Source organism: Rousettus aegyptiacus, unplaced genomic scaffold (assembly GCF_014176215.1).
Source record: "Rousettus aegyptiacus isolate mRouAeg1 unplaced genomic scaffold, mRouAeg1.p scaffold_m13_p_4, whole genome shotgun sequence".
In the NCBI taxonomy this organism is placed as follows: domain Eukaryota; kingdom Metazoa; phylum Chordata; class Mammalia; order Chiroptera; family Pteropodidae; genus Rousettus; species Rousettus aegyptiacus.
The window spans coordinates 7,319,203-7,339,012 of NW_023416307.1; the positions used below are offsets into that span (position 1 = coordinate 7,319,203).

The 19,810-nt window shown below is 34.6% G+C and overlaps 1 protein-coding gene across 3 annotated transcripts in view; it reads left to right on the plus strand.

Annotated features, from left to right (window-relative positions):
- Positions 1-19,810, plus strand: part of SCAF4 (SR-related CTD associated factor 4) — a 57,186-nt gene that overhangs the window by 19,522 nt on the left and 17,854 nt on the right. For 2 of the 3 annotated variants that reach the window (XM_016162385.2, XM_016162387.2), the window contains exons 2-16: positions 442-525; positions 1,396-1,440; positions 2,904-3,065; positions 4,066-4,201; positions 4,539-4,678; positions 5,301-5,477; positions 11,277-11,455; positions 11,814-11,922; positions 13,326-13,490; positions 14,003-14,088; positions 14,758-14,948; positions 15,744-15,844; positions 16,245-16,358; positions 17,070-17,226; positions 18,435-18,592. In XM_016162385.2, the coding sequence (XP_016017871.1) occupies positions 442-525; positions 1,396-1,440; positions 2,904-3,065; positions 4,066-4,201; positions 4,539-4,678; positions 5,301-5,477; positions 11,277-11,455; positions 11,814-11,922; positions 13,326-13,490; positions 14,003-14,088; positions 14,758-14,948; positions 15,744-15,844; positions 16,245-16,358; positions 17,070-17,226; positions 18,435-18,592 (2,004 nt within the window). The remainder of the gene's footprint in view (positions 1-441; positions 526-1,395; positions 1,441-2,903; positions 3,066-4,065; positions 4,202-4,538; positions 4,679-5,300; positions 5,478-11,276; positions 11,456-11,813; positions 11,923-13,325; positions 13,491-14,002; positions 14,089-14,757; positions 14,949-15,743; positions 15,845-16,244; positions 16,359-17,069; positions 17,227-18,434; positions 18,593-19,810) is intronic. The other variant, XM_016162386.2, reaches the window with a different exon arrangement.

The following is a 19,810-nucleotide window of genomic DNA, read 5'->3' on the forward strand; positions in this document are numbered from 1 at the left end:
TTCTCCAAATGAACCTTAGAATTATTTGAATTCTCCAAAATTTCAGTGAGGTTTAAATTAAAATTACATTAAATATTGAGTCATGCTGTTGCCATTTGCAGTCCAGGAAAATGGTGTGTTCATTTCCATTCAAATCATTTTTGAGTTCTTCAGTAAAGTTTTGTAATTTTTTGTTACAGGTTTTGTAAATTTCTTAATTTTTTACCTTTTTGTTTTTGGTATTTTTAATACGATTTTTTTCCCATTGTGTTTTCTAAGTGGTGGGTGGTACAGGTATGTAGGAAAGTTCTTGATTTCTTTTTTTTACTTGCCAAAATTTTTAACTTAGTTTCTAAAGTTCATTACTCTTTCAGTTACTAGATTGCAAATATCTTTGTAGAACTGGGGAATTGATCTCTAATTTTATCTTTAACTTAAAATTGATTTTGCTTGTTTTTTAAGCTCTTTTCACTTATGGATATGAAACCTCCCATCTCTCGAGCCAAGATGATTCTTATCACGAAAGCTGCTATCAAAGCCATTAAGGTAAGAATAAAATAAATATATTTAATTTAAAATTTTTTTTTGAAATTTTGAAAATGATATTAAAAATGAGAATTCATCTGTAAATTAGTTAAGGCCTGAACCAAAAAACAGTAACCAGATTTTGCTGAAAGTACATGATAATACAGTATAGCACATTTGCATTTTAACATTATTTCAAAACCAGATTTTTTTCCCCTTTTTCCTATTGTTAGTATTTTCCCTGTATATTTTTTCCAGCTTTATCGAGGTCTAATTAACAAATAAAAATTGTATATATTTAACAATATGTAAAACATGATTTGATAATGTGTATACATTGAGAAATGATTACCATAAGCTAATTAACACATCCATTACCTCACAGTTATCTTTTGTGTTTTTGTATTGCTAAAAAATTTAAACTCCCAGTAGTGGAGGTAGACTGGCAAATTTTTTTCTTTATTTCATTTAATTCTTGTCATAAATCAGCTGAGTATTAGCTTCATTTTTATTTTAAAAACAAACAACAACTTGGGCCCCATGAAATTAAATTTCATATCCAAGATCAAACCTAATTAAGTGATTCACGGTAGAAACTGCATAAGTTAGTTCCAATTCCATTGTTACCTGTCTCATAAAATTGTTTTATGAAGGTTTATTGATTAAAAATCTAAGAAAAAGACCTCTTTGGGAGGATTTTTGTAGTTTTTATTTTAATTAATTTCTTTCTTATTTGAAAGGTTTTTTTTTAGTTGTTGACTATAGATTATGTCTCATGGATTATTCAATATTATCTTGAGAATTATTCAAATCGTGCAAATTTGTGCCTATTATGTTATAGGAAATGCAGAAATATGGAAATGACAGTAATTCTTTTTTAATTCTTTTCAGCTTTATAAGCATGTAGTTCAAATAGTAGAAAAATTCATCAAAAAGGTAACTATCGGTTTTATTATTAACTCTTGGTTATGTTCAGTATTTGTAATTTACTTTGTAAATTGTAATTTGGATGCTTGCTTGTAAAGCCATTATACAAAGATGTTGTCACTGTAGATTCTTTTTAATCTCTAGAGGGTTTTTTTGGTGTGTGTGTGTGTTTTTTTTTTGTTTTTAAGATTGAGTACTTACTATGGAGATAGGCACTTAATAGTTTCTCGTCTACTGGGCAGGACTCTTCCCTGAGCCTAATGTTTCTCCTCTGCTCCATTCATTCTGTTGACATCAAACTCATCTTGGAGTATATCATATGAAATCACTTTATAAAGTTCTTCCAACTTTTTCCAGCTCCTATCGCAATTAAGCCGTTTTCAGTTCTCCAGTTGTGGTGTTGTGATTTATAACTTATTAGCATGTATGTCTCAATAGAGGAATAAGAACAGAGACTTAGACATATCTTCTCCCCCATGTAGTACATACTAATGTGTGGGCAAGCCTTTAAATACTGGCTGAGATACAGGAGTTAGAGCTCCAACAGCTCTAATTGGTTATAGATGTTTTTATAGTAGCAAATCAAAGTACAAATAAGTAAAACAGAAAAATAAAATTTCCTATATGCTACAACTCCACATCATTGCCCATATTTACATTTGGATCTACTTATTTTTTATTATGTGCATGTACATTTATAAAAGAAAAATGGAGACATACTGATTGACCTGCTTTTGCCACTGAATTTATCGTAAACATATGCAAGTATTTCATTTCATGATTATTTCCACAATTAGTTCTCTGTTGTTGGATATTTCACTTCATTGGCTGGCCTATGGAAAAAATTAGATGTATAATAATTGTTTCTCTTAGGATAAATTTTTAGATGTAGAATTGTTGGATCAAATAAGGCTTTGTTTTTGTTGCTAAATCATCTTCCATAAAGGTTGTAACACCTGAATGTATGTAGGTGTGTGTTTCTCTTTTCTTTTTATCTTATCAATTTCATAGGCCAAAAATGACCTCTCCTTTAAGTGTTTTTTGATTCTCTGATACTGTATTTTAACAGAATTAAGATTGGTATGTTGTTAAAATTACCCTTTTCATACTTTTAAAAGATAAAAATTATTTTTTTGAGCAGGATGAATTGGAGTAGAGACTATCAAATGGATTTGTGTGGAAGTGACTTAGGGATTGATAAAGTAATGTTGATTATGGGAAATTGTGTGTGGGGAGGGAGAGGGACTAGAGAAAAGTAAAATACTGGGGGGTCTGAAATATCAAGAGAATGGTATTTCTATATAGACCTGTGGGAAATTCGACAGGCTAGCCAATAAAAGAGCTAGACATTCAGGTGGTTTCTAAGTAGAAACTGTCATTGGATATACAGAGTTTCATAAAAGTGAGATGAACAGGTGTCAAATTGTGATTTGACTTTTCTTATATTGACTTTTACATCTTTATTTTTGTAGTGTAAACCAGAATACAAAGTTCCAGGATTATATGTAATCGACTCAATTGTGCGGCAGTCTCGTCATCAGTTTGGAACTGATAAAGATGTTTTTGGGCCAAGATTCTCTAAAAACATAACCGCCACATTCCAATATTTATATCTTTGTCCATCTGAAGATAAGGTATAGTTAATAATTTTTTAATTAGAACTTACATTCTTGTTTTTATTTTTATATTTAATCTGTTTAAATATATTTTAGATATTTGAAACCTACTGTATTACTTGAAAGATAATCTTTAAACTTGAAATAAAAGCCAGTTCTCTAGTGGTCATCTCATTTAGCTTCATGTAAAATCCTTCAGAAATGTTGTACTTTTGGAATATGAAAGGAGCACCATCTTGCTTTCAGGAAGATGTTTTTGAGATTTACTTGTAGCAGAGAAAGGCATCTGTGATGGTTGCTTATTCTGGTAGGAAAGGACCAATAATTGATGGCTTTACGTAGTATGTAGAAATGTGAGAACATAAGTGATATTCATTGCCAATCAGACTGCAGTATTTAACTCATGAAGATAGCTGGTTTTACTGTGTATAGACTCCAGTGGGTGAGAGAAATATATTGGTAAACCTACTCAGAAGAATAAAGAAAGGAGACATAGATCATCATTCCTTTAATAGGAGATAAAGTTTTAACCCAAATAATACATCTTCTGTGATCTCTTTTATAGTAACTGATCTACAAAGCAACTTACCTATCAATTACTGGCCAGTTTATTAAATATTTTAACTAATATAATCATCCTAAAGAAATTCTTCACTTTTATAAGATAAACTGGTTTTTCTTGGTCAGCAATAGTTTCTTTTAACCATAAATCAAACATAATGAAAACTTTAAATTTCTTTATTAATATAATACATTGTTTTGATTCTGTAGGTTGTATTCCTTTTGTTTCATTTTTTTCCTTCTGCTTCTAGATTACACTTCTAAAGAAAGGTTGGTTAGAATAGTTTAATCAGATTGCGATTCTCATGATAGCTTTTGTTTTTCTGTTTACAAAACAGACATAGTAAGAAAATTTAGCCTAGGGTGGTTTTTTCCCTCTTTTTTTGGGGGGGGTAAGATATAATAAATTATTTGTGCAAATATTTATTGTATATTCGTGTTTTCTCACATATAACAGAGTAAAATAGTTCGTGTGCTGAACCTTTGGCAGAAAAATGGAGTATTCAAAATTGAAATTATTCAACCTCTTTTGGACATGGCAGCAGGAACCAGTAATGCTGCCCCAGTGGCAGAAAATGTTACTAATAATGAAGGTATGGTCAAGTGTATCTGAGAGCTTAGCAGATGGTATGATTTTTTTTTTTATTTTTTATTTTTTGGTACATAAAAAGTTGAGTCTATTTTTTTAGTGGAATTTTTCCATAAGAAGGAAACTTGAGTTTACATAGAGAAAGGTATGGTTTTCTTTCCATAATAAAAAGTGCTCTTCCAGTGCTTGTGATAGTATAGACTATAGTACCACAATCTGTATTTTTAGTGCATCTTAAGCTGAACGGAATGTTATTTTAGTAAAAAAGCTTAGTGGACTTTAAAAAAGAAATTTTGTTAGTTTAAAGTTTTCTTAGGCCTTAATGACCTTTTCATTCTTAGGTTCACCTCCACCTCCAGTTAAAGTTTCTTCTGAACTCCCACAAGCCACTACAAACTCTGTACCAACTGTACCACAGTTACCTAGCTCTGATGCTTTTGCTGCTGTGGCCCAACTGTTTCAGTCAACTCAAGGTCAACAGGTAAGCTACTCTTCCACATATTAAATCATTTGCAGTTTGATGCTATTGTCATTTCTTTCTTTCTATTCCTGATTAATGAACACCGTTAGGGGAGGAAATATTTCTACTTTGAGCTAGAAAAGCCTTGACTAGGAAAGTAAAAGCATAGGGATAGCGGGAAAATGTGGACAGGTGAAAAACAAGGGAACCAGCACGCTGAGAATGAGGAGCACCCTTTTGAAGGGAACTTGAGAACTGCTAAGTGGCCAATATTGTTGCTCACAACTCTACCGTTTCTGACCGATTTCAAAACTAAATGGATTGGAGGTGATTTTTGCAGTTTTTTAGAAAACGTGTTTACGTTGCTCACAGTTCAGTGTATTTTCTTTTCTTTGTGGCCATTATTTTCTACCATCGGGGTCATCAGCATACATTTTAACTTTTAAGTGACACGCATTATATCCCCAATAGATTTATTCACAACAAACCTGACCATTACTAAAATGTTTATTCTTTTTCTAGTTTACTCTCTGCCTATGCTCTTTTAGTCACCTTTAAAGTTTTTTGTTTTGTTTAGTAAAATATCTTTTGAGACAATGATTATACTTCATTATGTGGTTTATCAGTTTTCCCATTCTTTAAGCTTCAGCAGATCCTTCAGACTTTTCAACAGCCTCCAAAACCACAGTCTCCTGCCATTGACAATGCTGTGATGGCTCAGGTTCAGGCTATCACAGCTCAGTTAAAGACAGCTCCTGCACAACCACCTGAACAAAAAGCTGCTTTCCCCGCACCTGAACAAAAAACTGCATTTGACAAGGTACGGTTCTCATATATACAACCCGTCCCCCTGTTTATATCACTCAACTTGGGATGTGGAAGTTACCCCTTTTTTAGCTTCTGTATTGATTTTTCATTTGTTGTATTGTGGTTTGAGGGATTTCCCTCCTCGACAGCAAAACATTGGTTATTTTTTTCTGGTTATAACTAATATATACACACCGCAAAACTTTTCAGTAAAAAAAGTAAAGGAAAAGTAAACAGGAGAACATTCACGAGTAATCCCATACTTGGAGATAACTGTAACATTTTGCTGTACATTTTTTCAGTGTTAATTTCCTGTGGATATGTTCTGTTATTTGGTCATAATAGACACACACACACACACACACACACTCACTCACTCACTCACTCACTCTGTTCTTAACTTGCTTGTTTTGATCTTAATCCTCTTATCATTGTCATTGTTTTTGAGGTTAATAGATTTAGATCTACTTTTTTACTGGGCGATTATTAGGTATATTCTATTATGTGGACATAATCACAGTTTAGCCATTCCCCTATTGGTAGACATTTAAGTTACTTTGTGTGTTTGCTGTTAAAAACTCTTAGTTACCATATCTTATTTATCTTTTTTAAATTTTCATCACTTTTTAAATTATTATTTTGTTTATTTAGTTTTAAGTGTACAGTACGTTGGTTAGACATCTATATGGTTTGTAAAACGATCCCCCCAATTGCTCCCTCCTTCCGCTGACCCTCCACCTAGCCAACATTTTAATGCTAACCGCGTATCCAATGCCATGCTCCCCATCCCCGTGACCATTCATCAGCTACTAATTTGTACTTCTTTAGCCCTTCACCCCATTCTCCCAGCCCCCCAAATCTCCCTCCTCTTTGTCCGACACCAGATTATTCACTATATTTGTGAGTCTGGTTTTGATTAGTTCTTTTTATTCCTAAGATCCTGCATATAAGTGAAATCATATAGTGTTTAACTTTGTCTAACTTTTAAACACCTTCTAGGTCCATCAAAACAATCTCCTTTTCCATCCCCTTCCTTTTCATATGTAGGGGTCTTGTTTTCTTATCCTTTCAGCCACTCTTATCTTTTGGTTGGAGCACTTAATTCTTTTCCATTTCAGGTACTTATTGACAGGAATGTAGTTGTTACCGTTCTTTATTCCTTTTTTTGATACATGATTTTTTCTTCTTAAAGAAGTCCTGCCAACATTTTTTTAAATAAATTTCTTTAGCTTATTTTTGTCTGGGAAGCTCTTTATCTGTCCTTCAACTCTAAATGATAGCTTTGCTGGATAAATTATTCTTGGTTGTAGATTTTGGGTTTTCATTCTGTTGAATATGTTTTGCCAAGCCCTTCTGTCCTGCATAATTTCGTTTCAGAAATCAGCTGCCAGTCTTATCTTGGTATTCCCTTTTATGTAATTTTTTTTTCTTGCTGCTTTTAATATTCTTTCTTTATTTAACCTTTGGCATTTTAATTATGATGTGTCTTGGTGTGGGCCTGTTTGGATCCTTGATTTTTTGAGTCCTCTGAGCTTTCTGGGGTTTTATGTCCATTTCCGTTACCAAGTTAGGGAAGTTTTCCATCATTTCTTCAAACAGCTGTTCAGCATCTTGATTTTCTTCTGTTACATCAAACAGATGAATATTTGGAGTCACCATAGTGTCCCATATCTTCATTAAATTATTTTATAGTCTTGGCATCTTTTTTCTTGCCATTCTAATTGAATGTCCTGATTGGCTGTCCTGTCCTCTAAGTAGGGCACTTTATTTATTATTCACTTTTTTTATTCCATTTAATATACTTTTTATCTCTGATAATGTGTTCTTCATTTCAGACTGGTTTCCTTTTATAATTTCCATTTCCGTTTTTATATTTTTTATCTCTTTTTTTGACGTTCTCACTCAATTCACCTACACTTCCCAAAAGTTCATTGAGCGTCTTTAAAACCAGTGTTTTTAACTCTGCATGTTAGATTACTTGACTCTATTATATCTGGCTCTCTGTTCTGTTCTGTCATATGGTTTCTGCTTCTTTGTCTTCACATTTTGGCTGCCTTTCTGTGTCTGTTTCTATGTACTAAGCAAAGCTCCTAAGTCTCCTGGTCTTATTACTGTGGATTTGTGAAGTAGGTGTTCAGTGTCACAGTCCTGAGAGAGGTTCAGCTGCAGGCCAAACTTAGCCCAGGCCTGTACCCCTCCAGGGCCACTGTCAAGATTCAGCAAGCAATACACAGATCCCGTGCTTATAGTTGCCTCAAGAGGCCACACCAGAAACCGAAGCCAGCTAGCTCTAGTGTGAGTCTTGGTGCTGCTCAGCAAGGAGCATCTGACTCCCTGAGGATATACCAGAGTGTGTCTTGGGTGGGACTGCGAGTTGGGAGGCTGGATTTCAGGGAATCCTCTGGGCAGAGTGACCTCTGTTATCCACTTTGATGATGTCATGGCTCTGGTGGCACTGTGTCCCCCCATTGGTGGGTGGAGGGCTCAACAGGGAATTATAGGTACTGCCATACTGCCGGCACGTCTGTACAGAGTGAGTCTTGCCTCGACCCTCTCTCAGACAGTGTCTCCTTGTAAGTCCCTCATTCCCCCTGCACACAGTCAAATCGGCACTGGTGCTCAGAGCGAGCAGGTGCCTTTAAGGGACCCTTGTAAGAGGCATCTGCTGCTGCCGCAGCCTCCATCTCACTCAGCCGCTTGGGACCGGGCAGCCCTGCATCTTCACTTCATCCTACCTTCTGCCGTTGCAGGGTGATTTCTTGGATTTCTCTGTAGTCGTATGGCTTGTTCATCTAGACCCAGGCGATTTTTCCTTGTTGCTGCTCCTTGTTTCCATCACAGCTTTTATTTTAGTTGTCAGAGGGATAAACAGAGCCTCTATCATGTTCGCCATTTTTTTTTTCTTTCTCTAGTTACCACATCTCTACTACGAAGGTTTATGTTGGTTCATTGTCTCCCAACTACTCTGCTAGGCCTTGGCATATTTAAAGGACTGCCATTAAGGATATATAGGTGTGCCGAATATGCACAGCTCAGAGCTTGTTGAAATTAGCTCAAACAACTCCACTATTGTTTGTCTCATGTCTTTTCTATTGGGTTTATGGCTATATAAAATGTTATTTCATTTTACAAGTTTCACCCCAAAAAACACAAAACTTTGAAAACCTTAGAACTAAATTACATCATTTAGTTTTAATCATCTCTAAAATTTCTTATTCTTTCCAGCATTCTAAGATATAATAACTTTATTGCTGGTAGCCCAAATTAAGAATCCATGCAGTGAGTATTGATTGTCATTATATCTTAGTGATTTATGGTGCTTGTATTGAAGAATGTTGGATACAGTTTTTGAGTACAAAAGGAGGATATGCATAAGAGAAAAAATGCAGATAATACAGAAAGTTCTCAAGTAAAAAGGGAAGCAGTTTTACTCTGCTTTGAACAGATTTATGTCTTTTTCCGGTTTTTTCAGACCTATTTCCATCCACATATGAACATAAATTCTTACATATCGTGGTTTTATTAGTTTTGTTTCATCTTGTGATTAGGAAACCTTTTCTCACCTATGCTTTTCTTTTAATTCTGTATTTTTTTCCTAGTAGTTTCATATTTTTTTCTTGATGTTTGTCTCTCTAGTTCTTCTGGAGCCTACTTTAGATTATGGTTTTCAGCCTTAATTGAAAAATAAAAAATAAAAAAATATGGTTCTGGATAAATTTTTTTTGGAAATATCAATTCTCCCTATTTTTTTCATACACGAAATTCTCATTCGTTTCTGTCTTCTGTAGACTCTTCTCTGTCTCACTGGTAATATATTTGTTTATTTGTGTTTTGCCCCCTCCCCTTTCTTTTCCCAAAATTTTCTTTGACTATTCTATAGAAGCATATGCAATAGTCAGTGTTCTCCAGAAAAACAACCAATTTTATACACACACAAAAGTACACATGGAAAATGAGAGAAAGGCAAGGGAGAGAAAGTTAGGTTGATTTTTAAGGAATTGGCTCATTCAGTTGTGGAGGCTTACAAATTGGAAGCTTGTAGAGCATACTGGAGGCTGGAAATTCAAGTGAGTCAGTATCGTTGGCTTAAGGCAAATACCTTCAGGAAACCCATGTTCTTGCTCTTAAAACTTTCAACTTATTGGTTGGGGTCCACCCACATTAAGGGAGAGTTTTCCTTTATTCAATAAAGGAAAGTCAAATAGTTTAAATGTTAATCACAGTTTTAAAACATCTTCACAGCAACATCTAGATTAGCATTTGACCAAACACCTGGGCACCTTAATCTAGCAAAATTGGCACATATAATTAACCACAACAGCATACTTTTTCAGATGAACTTTAGCATACATTTTAAGAGTTTCCGAATTCATAGGTTAAGTACCGATAGTTTTTTTGTACAGAATCTTTTTTTTATTACAGTCTTTTTTTGTCATGTTTTTTCTTTCATTTATTCTTAGATATTTAGTCATTTCCCAAAACAATAGGTATAAATAATGGAACTTTAAAGAACATATCTATATGTGATAAACTGTAAAGATCATAGTTTTTGGTTTTTATAGGCAATTTAGACCTCAGTTTTGATTTTGGCTCCTATCACTCTACTGTGCCTTGATGTTGAGATACTTAAATATTCATTGTGCATCACTGTAAAACAGTGATGGTAGCACCTATATTTTATTGCCATGAGGGTTAATAAACTAATGTATGTAAAACAGCAAGGTGCTTAGGCCATGTTATTAGATCCCTCACTTACAATAAGAACTCTTACTTACATGGCCTAAAATTACATAGAGGAAAACACAGGTGTCCAAGAAGGGAACTTCTTTCTCTTCCTAACTTAGAAATCTGTTGTCCAGGACGGTAGAACCAGAATTTCTGGGCAGAACTATCACAGAACACCACAAATTTAGGACTTTGAGGTTGCACATCCATGAGCAGAATGGACACAGCTTGAGAGAAAAGATGCTCGTTGGATGCCGGAGTGTGAGGGCTTCGACGTCAGAAAGACCAGTGTCCATGTGTTGCAGTTCACTGACTGTACAATCGGTTATATTTCTTAACGACCTAAGCCTCAGCTTTCTTGTCTGCAAAAAAGGAGACTATATATCTACATTTCATGCTTGTGATGATGAAGTATTGTATGTAACCTACCAAAACACAGTAGTAAGTGTTCATTAAGCTACTTCCCTTCTTTCTGAATAAATTTAATATTTTTAAATGGTTCTTCAATATATGTGATCTTATGAAGTGCCCCTCCCCCCCTTTTAAATGAAAGTTTCTAGTAATCTGAGGTCAGCTGTGAAGTTTTAAGAAATAAACTAGTATATAGGCAGTAAAACTTCTTGATGGCCCTGTCTGTGGCATTCTCTTTTTCCTTTTTCATATTAGTATTTTGTTGAGCAAGCAGCACATAGACATTTTTCTCTAGACATATGGTGCTTGGGTAAGACATGTACACCCATTGTCATGTGTGCAAAGTTCCAAAAGTTTTTAGTGTAGGAACATGACTATTTTAGTAAAATATTTATATTGCTAAATTAACAATAAAGTACACATGTAGAAACTAGAAAGAAAACCACTTATAATTGGAGAAGAAAAACAGAACAAAAAATTGTCTTTTCCAAATGCCATTTGTGTAAAAACGGTTTATCTGTGGACCAAAGTCCTAGGCAGGTTGGAAGATAGGATTGTGTGTGACAGCATGGTGGGATTATGGATGATGGCATAAACATCTGTTGTTTTTATCAAGTTTTTCTGTGCACTGAATCACAATCAGAATTTTAAAATGCAATGTTATGTGCCCTTCCAGAAGCTACTTGATAGGTTTGACTATGATGACGAGCCAGAAGCTATGGAAGAATCAAAGAAAGAAGATGCTGCTGCTACTGCTGCCACCACAACATCTGCCGTTGTGATTGTGCCGCCTGCTCCGGCTGCAGTGGCACCTGCTGCGGCCCCACCTGCCACTTCCCCCCCACAGGCCCCCTTGTAAGCGTCTGTGTTCTGATTCCTCAGCACATACAGAGTTGGTAACCTTTGTGAGGCATAATGTCAGGAACATTAGTAACAAAATCATCTTTCATATAGAGTCATTGTTTTTTAAAATTGTGATATTTTGGGGTTTTTTGTGAATGGAAAGGGGATACCGTGAGATTTACAATTTAAAAATGGCTTTTGGGGGGAGGAATAATGCTGATTACATAAGTTAACATATAGACAAATGTGATTCAGTAAAATGTTGATTACTACTAATTCCTGAACACATTTTTTATGCTTCTGTAGTATGAATGTGGCTAAGAATCTCATGTATTTTGAATGGGTAAAAGGATTACTCATCTTTTTTTAGTGGGTTTCCTGGAGATGCCATGCAGCAGCCGGCATATACCCAACATCAAAATATGGATCAGTTTCAACCTCGAATGATGGCAATACAGCAGGATCCAGTGCACCATCAGGTACAAGCATTTTTCTTGCAGCTGCATTTGAATAACTGGGTTGCACTTTACAGGCCACTATTATTTAGCTGTGTGATTGGCTAAGTAGTACTACAGCTGCAATAAAAGCTGTTGAGCCCATAACTGATTTGAGTTGCTTTTTGCTTTAATTAAAACAAGGATGCTGAATATTACATGCTTATAATTTAATAATAATAAGTATTTTTGTTAATGTAGTTTAGAGAGAGATTATGGCACTGGCCTGTTTAATTATTTGGCTCTTTTGTTTGCAAAGAACTTCTTTGGTAAATGTGCAATTAGATGCTTTAGAGGGCTTTCACTTCTCAACGTTCAGAACTGTAGTTTGAGATCTGCAATGAAAGGAGCATATATAGCACACAAGAATTGCAAGAAGTTAGTAGAGATTTGTTCATTGGATTTATTTTACCAAATCCTCTAATTTAGAGTTTCGTAAACTTTACTATGCATCTCACTCAGTTAATGGGGGCAGGGAGGGGCATTAAAAAAATACAAGTTCTGGCCCTCCAGTGCTGTAGTCAATTTTTTTAAATTAATTGTGTAGTGATTCTGTTGTACCATCAGCCTTGAGAAATAATACTTTATAGCCTTAACTTAGAAAGGATTCTAAGAAGTCAGTTGAAACTACATTCATTTTCTTTTCCTTATCATTTTAGTCCATTCTGTGCATTTGATAAAAGAAATTAATACTGTAATGTTAATGACTTGTTGGTGAACGAAGTTTGAATAGTATTTTATAAGCCTGTTTAAAATATGAAGAAAACTTATGAATTTATTTTGAGTGTTTTAACAATTACTGAAAGTTTATAAGTAATTTAGAAAGAACACCCTTGTGGCATTATAGTTACATTTAGTTGTATTGGAGTAGCATGTGCAAAAATATGTTAGGATGTGGTTTACTATCATCATTATTATATTTGAAATCCTAAAAGGGATGCCATATTATCCGAAACCCCCTTTAAATTTTTTAAAAGTGAACCTAGAAAGTCAGTGCTTCTAGGTACTCCATCTCCACAAAGGCTTAATTGCCTTTAAAGTTGAAGAGAGACAGTTTGCAGTATTGTACTTCTGACTTCAGTTCAGTCTGTCACATGGTGTTCTCACATAAATGAGGAAGTTACGTCTTTAAATTTATGAAGCCAAACCTGTGTATTCATAATTTTAAAACAAGTTATAGAATCTTTAACTTGTATACTTGGATACATAACAATCTTTAATACAAATTATCTATGGAATTTGTTAATCATTGTTGCAATCAATGTAGTTTTTCCTTGATCAAAATTTATTTGAAGATATTTTACTTTTATGTAAAGTAAGGGTTTTTCTGATTATTTTTGGTAGCTATTACTTTAAATCTACTCATACACTTTATTTAAAAACAAAAGGTTCAACTTCCTCCTAATGGACAAATGCCAGGATTTGGCCTTCTTCCTACGCCTCCATTTCCTCCCATGGCTCAGTCTGTGATTCCTCCAACTCCACCTGTACAGCAGCCTTACCAAGCTTCTTTTCAGGCACAAAATGAACCACTTACGCAGAAGGCACATCAGGTATAACTTCATTTTCGATGTTGATGATTTTCTGGTTGCCCTGACTTCTTTACAGATTCCTACCTATTTGCTTGTTATCTTCATTTTTGAATGTAAAGAAAGGCTATTACCTTGGGCACATATTAACCCTCTCTGTGGCCTAAGTTTCTTTTCCGGAAAATGGACATAATAGTAGTACCAATTTTCATATGGTTCTTGAGGATTGAGACAACATAGAATGCTTCATCAGTGCTCAGTTCACCACTCTGGTGATGGTTTATTAAAACAGTACATAACCTATACAAAGTAATTTCCAGAAGTAGAGTATTTCTTCTAATGTTGTAAAACGTATAAAAAATGTTTTCCCTCTAAAGGCCAGTCATTCATTAAACAAGAAATTTTATCTCAAGTAATCATAAGAGAACTATCTCAGGACAAGAGATTTGTAATTTAGCATTTTTTAGATTTTGTCCTCTTGCCTCTATAATTCCTACTTTTCTCATGTAATAATGGTTGTTTGTTTGTTTTTAAAGGAAATGGAAGTAGAACAACCTTGCATTCAAGAAGTTAAGCGGCATATCTCTGATAACAGAAAGTCAAGATCTAGGTCAGCATCCAGGTAATTTATAGGAAATGGTTTATAAGCCTATATGTCTGAGAAGACATAGAGGTTAAAATCAAGTTGGATTGTTTTTAGATATGCTGTTAATAAATTAACACTTGATATATTTGTCTATGGAACGGGGACAGAAGTATTTTAAAAAATTCTAAGGTGAGTTGGTCATCTTACCCACATTTTTTCCCTCTGAGTTACTCCAATGCCTGCATACAGATAGTGTACATGGATTTAAAAGAATTATGTGTTAATAATAAAATTGCTTTACAAATTTATCAGTTAACAAAGTGGAAAGCTGACTAATACTGTAATCAGCTTACATTTTTAATTGCTGCAGAAAAGGAGACTTTACTGAGAAGATAGATAACAGAAGTCACAGTGTATCTCAGTGGTGACCATTAGCATCATAAATACAAGGATGTAACTTATAGTACCAGAGGTATCAAAGATGAGTGGTACTTACATAAGCTAGCAACCTTCTTTATCTCATTTAAATTATACGAATGCCTTCTAACTTTGAACATATTAATCTTTAGAATGAATTCCCTGTTGTCACGTTCTTGTTCAACATATTAAACATTAAATTACCTACTTGTATTTTCTTTTTTATTACATACTTAGATTAAAATTGTTTTTCTTCACATGCTATCCATTCTCTCATGAAAATATTAGGTCGCCAAAAAGGAGGCGATCTCGATCTGGTTCTAGATCTCGAAGGTCTCGTCATCGACGTTCTAGATCTCGGTCTAGAGATAGACGCCGACATTCTCCTAGATCACGATCCCAAGAAAGACGAGATCGAGAAAAAGAAAGAGAACGCCGACAAAAAGGCCTTCCTCCAATCAAATCAGAAACTGCAAGTGGTAAATTAAGCTTTCTATTCAAACTTCTTGCATTATTTTTTTTCATGTCATGGGTTTAAAATGTTTTAAAACTGTTAGCAAAATAGTGCTTTCTCACATCTTGTTTGGTGACTGCCCTTGGGTTTGCTTTCATACGTTCAGCCAGCTAACTGTACAGTAGCAAAGAGTAAACCAAAGTAACAGTTTTGAGCAATAGTGTGTTTAAAATCCAGTGTATGAAATATAAAGTCATTAACTAGCTCTCCTATATACAGTGGAAAGGTTTTATTTTTTTTCTATAATAACTAATATACTATTTTATAAATATAACTTACTATATATAACCTTGCATTATTTCAAGAATCATCATGTGTTTAGAATATCCTTAATAACGTATGGTGTAAGTCCATAGCTATTACTGAATTTTTCGTTTATATGACTAGGGCATGTGTAAAACTTCTGACTCTGGCAGAATTATTTCCTAGGGCACAGTATAAGAGAAAAACCATATATACTTGACGGTTGGAAAAGGATAACTATGTAAAGTGAACAAAAGCACTGAATTGGTTGGTGGTCAGGAGTTAGGATCAAGTCTTAGATCTATCCACAAAAAAAAGCCAGTTTTTTTTGTCCAATTCCTAAGTGTATATTCACTAACCTGGTTTCATTTCTGTAAGTTCTACCACAGTTTTCTAGAATTTTTTAAATGTAAATGGCATTTGCTGCTCATGCATATTTTCTGTAATGAGTTTTTCCATGTAAGGTATAGTACTGTTCATTATCAAATGTGTACATTCATGATGATTTTATTTTAAGTTTGTAGTACTACACTCTGGGTGGGACAGCTGGACAAAAGGACTACTCAGCAGGATGTTGCCAGTCTCTTAGAAGAATTTGGTCCAATCGAATCAATTAATGTGAGTGATTATTAAATTATGTAATGATAGTGGACAGACGTGGTTGTCATTTTACAAAATTAAGGACTTGAGACAAGAGTTTAGGTGTTCTGAGTCCATGTTTAGCATTATCTGCATTTAACCACATTTCTTTGGTAGCCAAATTTAATTTAAAACCTTTTTCTAGAAAAGTCTTTTTATAACAAAGCTGGGGGGACGGGAGGCTGTAGGTTTATTAATAAGTCTGGTTGAGACCAGACTTAAATTGCCGTTTTACGATTCATTTCGTATTGGAGGATGGAATACTGGCTTGGTTGGGGAGGGAGTTGTAGTTGGGGTTGTTGGAACTGGTTACTTAGCGTTATATCTTGTTGCTCAGTGATTTTGTTATTATATTTTTTAATGCAATGTTTTCGAGCAGATGATTCCTCCCAGGGGTTGTGCCTATATTGTTATGGTTCATAGGCAAGATGCGTATCGTGCCCTGCAGAAACTGAGCCGAGGAAACTATAAAGTGAACCAGAAATCCATAAAGGTACAGTTTTATGCCTTAGAATTCATTTTTTTTAAAAACTAATTTTGGACACTGAGGCTTTTCATCTTTTTTTAAAAAGAGGATCTGCTAAAAGTTAACATAAAAAATGTGATGTTAGGTTCGTGGTAGAATTTTTTTAAAATTTAGGTAGAAACAGTTCATCAAGGTATTTAATTGGTACTTTAAATATATTATCACTTAATAAAATATTTTATCTTGTTGCAGAACTTTTGGATTGTTTTACATTTTATTTTTAAAGTTAGTCATCTCATCTTAGAATTAACTATGAATATTATTCAGCAAAGATAGAAAAAAATATATAAATACATGGATATTCTTCTGAGGGCCACAGTCATTGTTTTCTCAGTATCATAACACACTGTCCCATCCTTGGTTTGTGCCACAAAAGGATTTTGTCTAACGCTGAATAATCACAATGTACCCACGACTTTTACAAGTGGATTGTACAGGGAAGTTTGCACTTCCCCTAATAAACTTTTTCCTTTTCTCTTAAGTTTTATGATGGCTGGGTTGGGGGTTTGGTGGTTGAAGAAGTAGATAAGGAAGTGATGCCAGTAATCCAGATTGCTTCTTTGCTGCCCAAGTCTAAGTGATTAGAATGGTGGGAAACAGTAAACCTCTCAAAAGTTTTGACATTCTTCTCCTTCCTTTTTTTTTTTTTTTTTTTTATTTTAACTTATGGTGCAATAGATTGCCTGGGCCTTAAATAAAGGAATAAAGGCAGATTATAAACAGTATTGGGATGTAGAACTTGGTGTTACTTATATTCCATGGGACAAAGTCAAGCCTGAAGAACTGGAGAGTTTTTGTGAAGGAGGAATGTTGGATAGTGATACACTTAATCCAGGTAAAGCAGTGTTTACTGTCTTGTGAAATTCATCTAATTTCTTGATAGTTTGTGTGACAGATGTTTATTCTTTGCTTTGGGAAGTGATTTTTGTGATTTTTCAAGTACCCTACTGTGTGCCAGTCTCTCCATTTTAAACTGAGGAAACTGGTGAATAAGACATATGTGGTCTTTGCTTTTATACAACTTATATTAAGTGGGAGAGATGCAAATACAAATGGAATAATTATTGATCATGGGGTTAATTATTAATTATAATATTTAAGTAGATCTTAAGTAGAATTTTTCAATGTGAAAACCTCACAGATGAGATGAGTCTTAAACTGATCATCGTGGGTACTGTGTTTTAATCCAGTGCTTCATAATAATTTCTTGGAAAATGTTTACATGTCCAGAGAAGTAGTAGAGAACAAACATGTAAGACAGGGAGGTGCAGTTATTTGTGGTAATGAATATCAAAAATGCCAGATTGACAGTGAGATTGCAGTGGGGAAAATGGCAGCATGTATGGGCATGACCTGGAGATGGACAGACAGCCTGACAAGGGAGGAGCACAGGATGGTATGGCAATTCCAGTAAACATCTAAGGAATCTTCAAGGAGAGATGGTTTGAGAGGGAGGTGAAACAGTGCTAGACTCCACCTCCTCCCTCCACAGTGCGTGAGGCCTTCACTTACAGTTGGAGCCAGGTGTGTCTGTTCAGGCAGACAGATATTGAGGGTCTACTGTGTGCTATGCATTCTGGAAGGCTCTGGTCCAGGGTAAAAAGAATCCTGCTCCTCTCTTCCAGGATCTTTGTCCAAACAAGACAACTGTTGTGGTTAAGAACATAGACTCTATGGCCAGATGTGTCTGGGTTGAGTCCTGTCTCTGCCCCTTACTAGGTGTGTGACCTTGGGCAAATTGTCTTTTCCTAATTTATAAAATAATAATAATAATAATAGGAACTACTTATAGTGATTATGGGAAATTATTTAGTATGTATAGAATGCTCAGAACTCTGTCTGGCACACAGTAAGCACTTGTTTTTGCATGTTTTTGCTGTTATTTGTTAATGTAAATAATATTTATAAGATTAACAGGCATTTCTTTAATAATCAGACTGTTGATGTTTTTTACATAGTCACCATTTTAAAAAATCATTTCTAGATTTAAAGTTACAAACTAAAAATGGTAAACTTTTATTGTTAAATTTCTTTAATTCATAGAGTGGAAAGGAATTCCCAAGAAGCATGAAAATGAAGTTGCTCAAAATGGAGGGGCAGAAACCTCACACACAGAACCAGTATCACCCATACCCAAACCTTTACCTGTGCCTGTCCCTCCTATTCCTGTTCCTGCACCTATAACAGTACCACCTCCACAGGTAAGAATATTTGGAGGATTATTTAAACTTTTAAGTGTCCGAAAGATACCTTTCTAGATCTGATTATAGATATACGTCTGGATTTGTAGTCAAAGACTTGAGTACGTAAATGTACATTTTTGTCATGTTTTGGTCAGGCCCTTTGTAAACGTTTTAACACATTTTAAAATAGTAAACCAGAATACATTCATATTGCCTTACATCTGTCCAGATTTATTGAGTATCTCACATTATAATGTTTCAGACTTGAAACTCTAACATGTTGTTAGAGTTTCTCCTAGCCTGCTTACTCTTACCTTGTTTTCTTATCGAACCTTTATTTTTCAGGGACTTTATGTTCTGAGGGAGCTTAGATTTAAACCCAATAAGGAGCAGTTTTAGATAGTTTCTAAATCCTTAGTTTGGGTGGTGTTAGCATGAGTTTTTTTTAAATGGAGGATGGAGAGCTATTAAATACATTGAGTGCCATTTAACCCAAGGCTCTGCTGTTACATTACTTCAGAAGAAAGAATCTAGATTCTGGCAGAGCAGGGTTTGAATCCCAACTCTATTGGTTATACTCAGCAGCATGACTTTGGGCAAATTGCTTAACCTCTAAGCTTCCTTTTCCTGTCTATAAATGTGCACGTTCCATTTCCTGGTTTGGCTCTGGTATTCTTCCTCTGTCAGTGTTGTTTTGAGGATTAAATGAGGCAATATATGTTAGGTACTCTATAGATTTCCTGTTACATAATAAGAGCGGACCAATGAAAAACCTTTTCCACTAAAATTAGAAATACTTGATCCATAGTTTTATGCGTGATCTACTAGATTTTCTTTTTTTTACCAGATTTTTCTTTTTTCAATACTTTCTTTCCTCAGTTTCTCACATAAAATCTGATCAGATAAATAGGAACTATCACAGAAGCAATACCTATGGTTTTCTTAATGTGAGAAGAAAAACACATGCTTTGATACATATTTAGCTGTGATATTTTATAAATGAACTCCGTAAATTGTAACTCTTTAGTTGACCTTTTGAATATGCCCTTCCAGGGCAGGTTTTAAATAAGATTCAGTGTGGTATCAGCACTCATTTAAGAAACCTGACTGATCTGTCAAAATTGATTATATATTTTTTTAAAACAATAGCTAATATTTATTGGTTTTTAAATGCCGGGCACTAGCACTTAACGTGTTTTAACTCTTTAATCCCCATAATCATGTGAGGTTGGTACT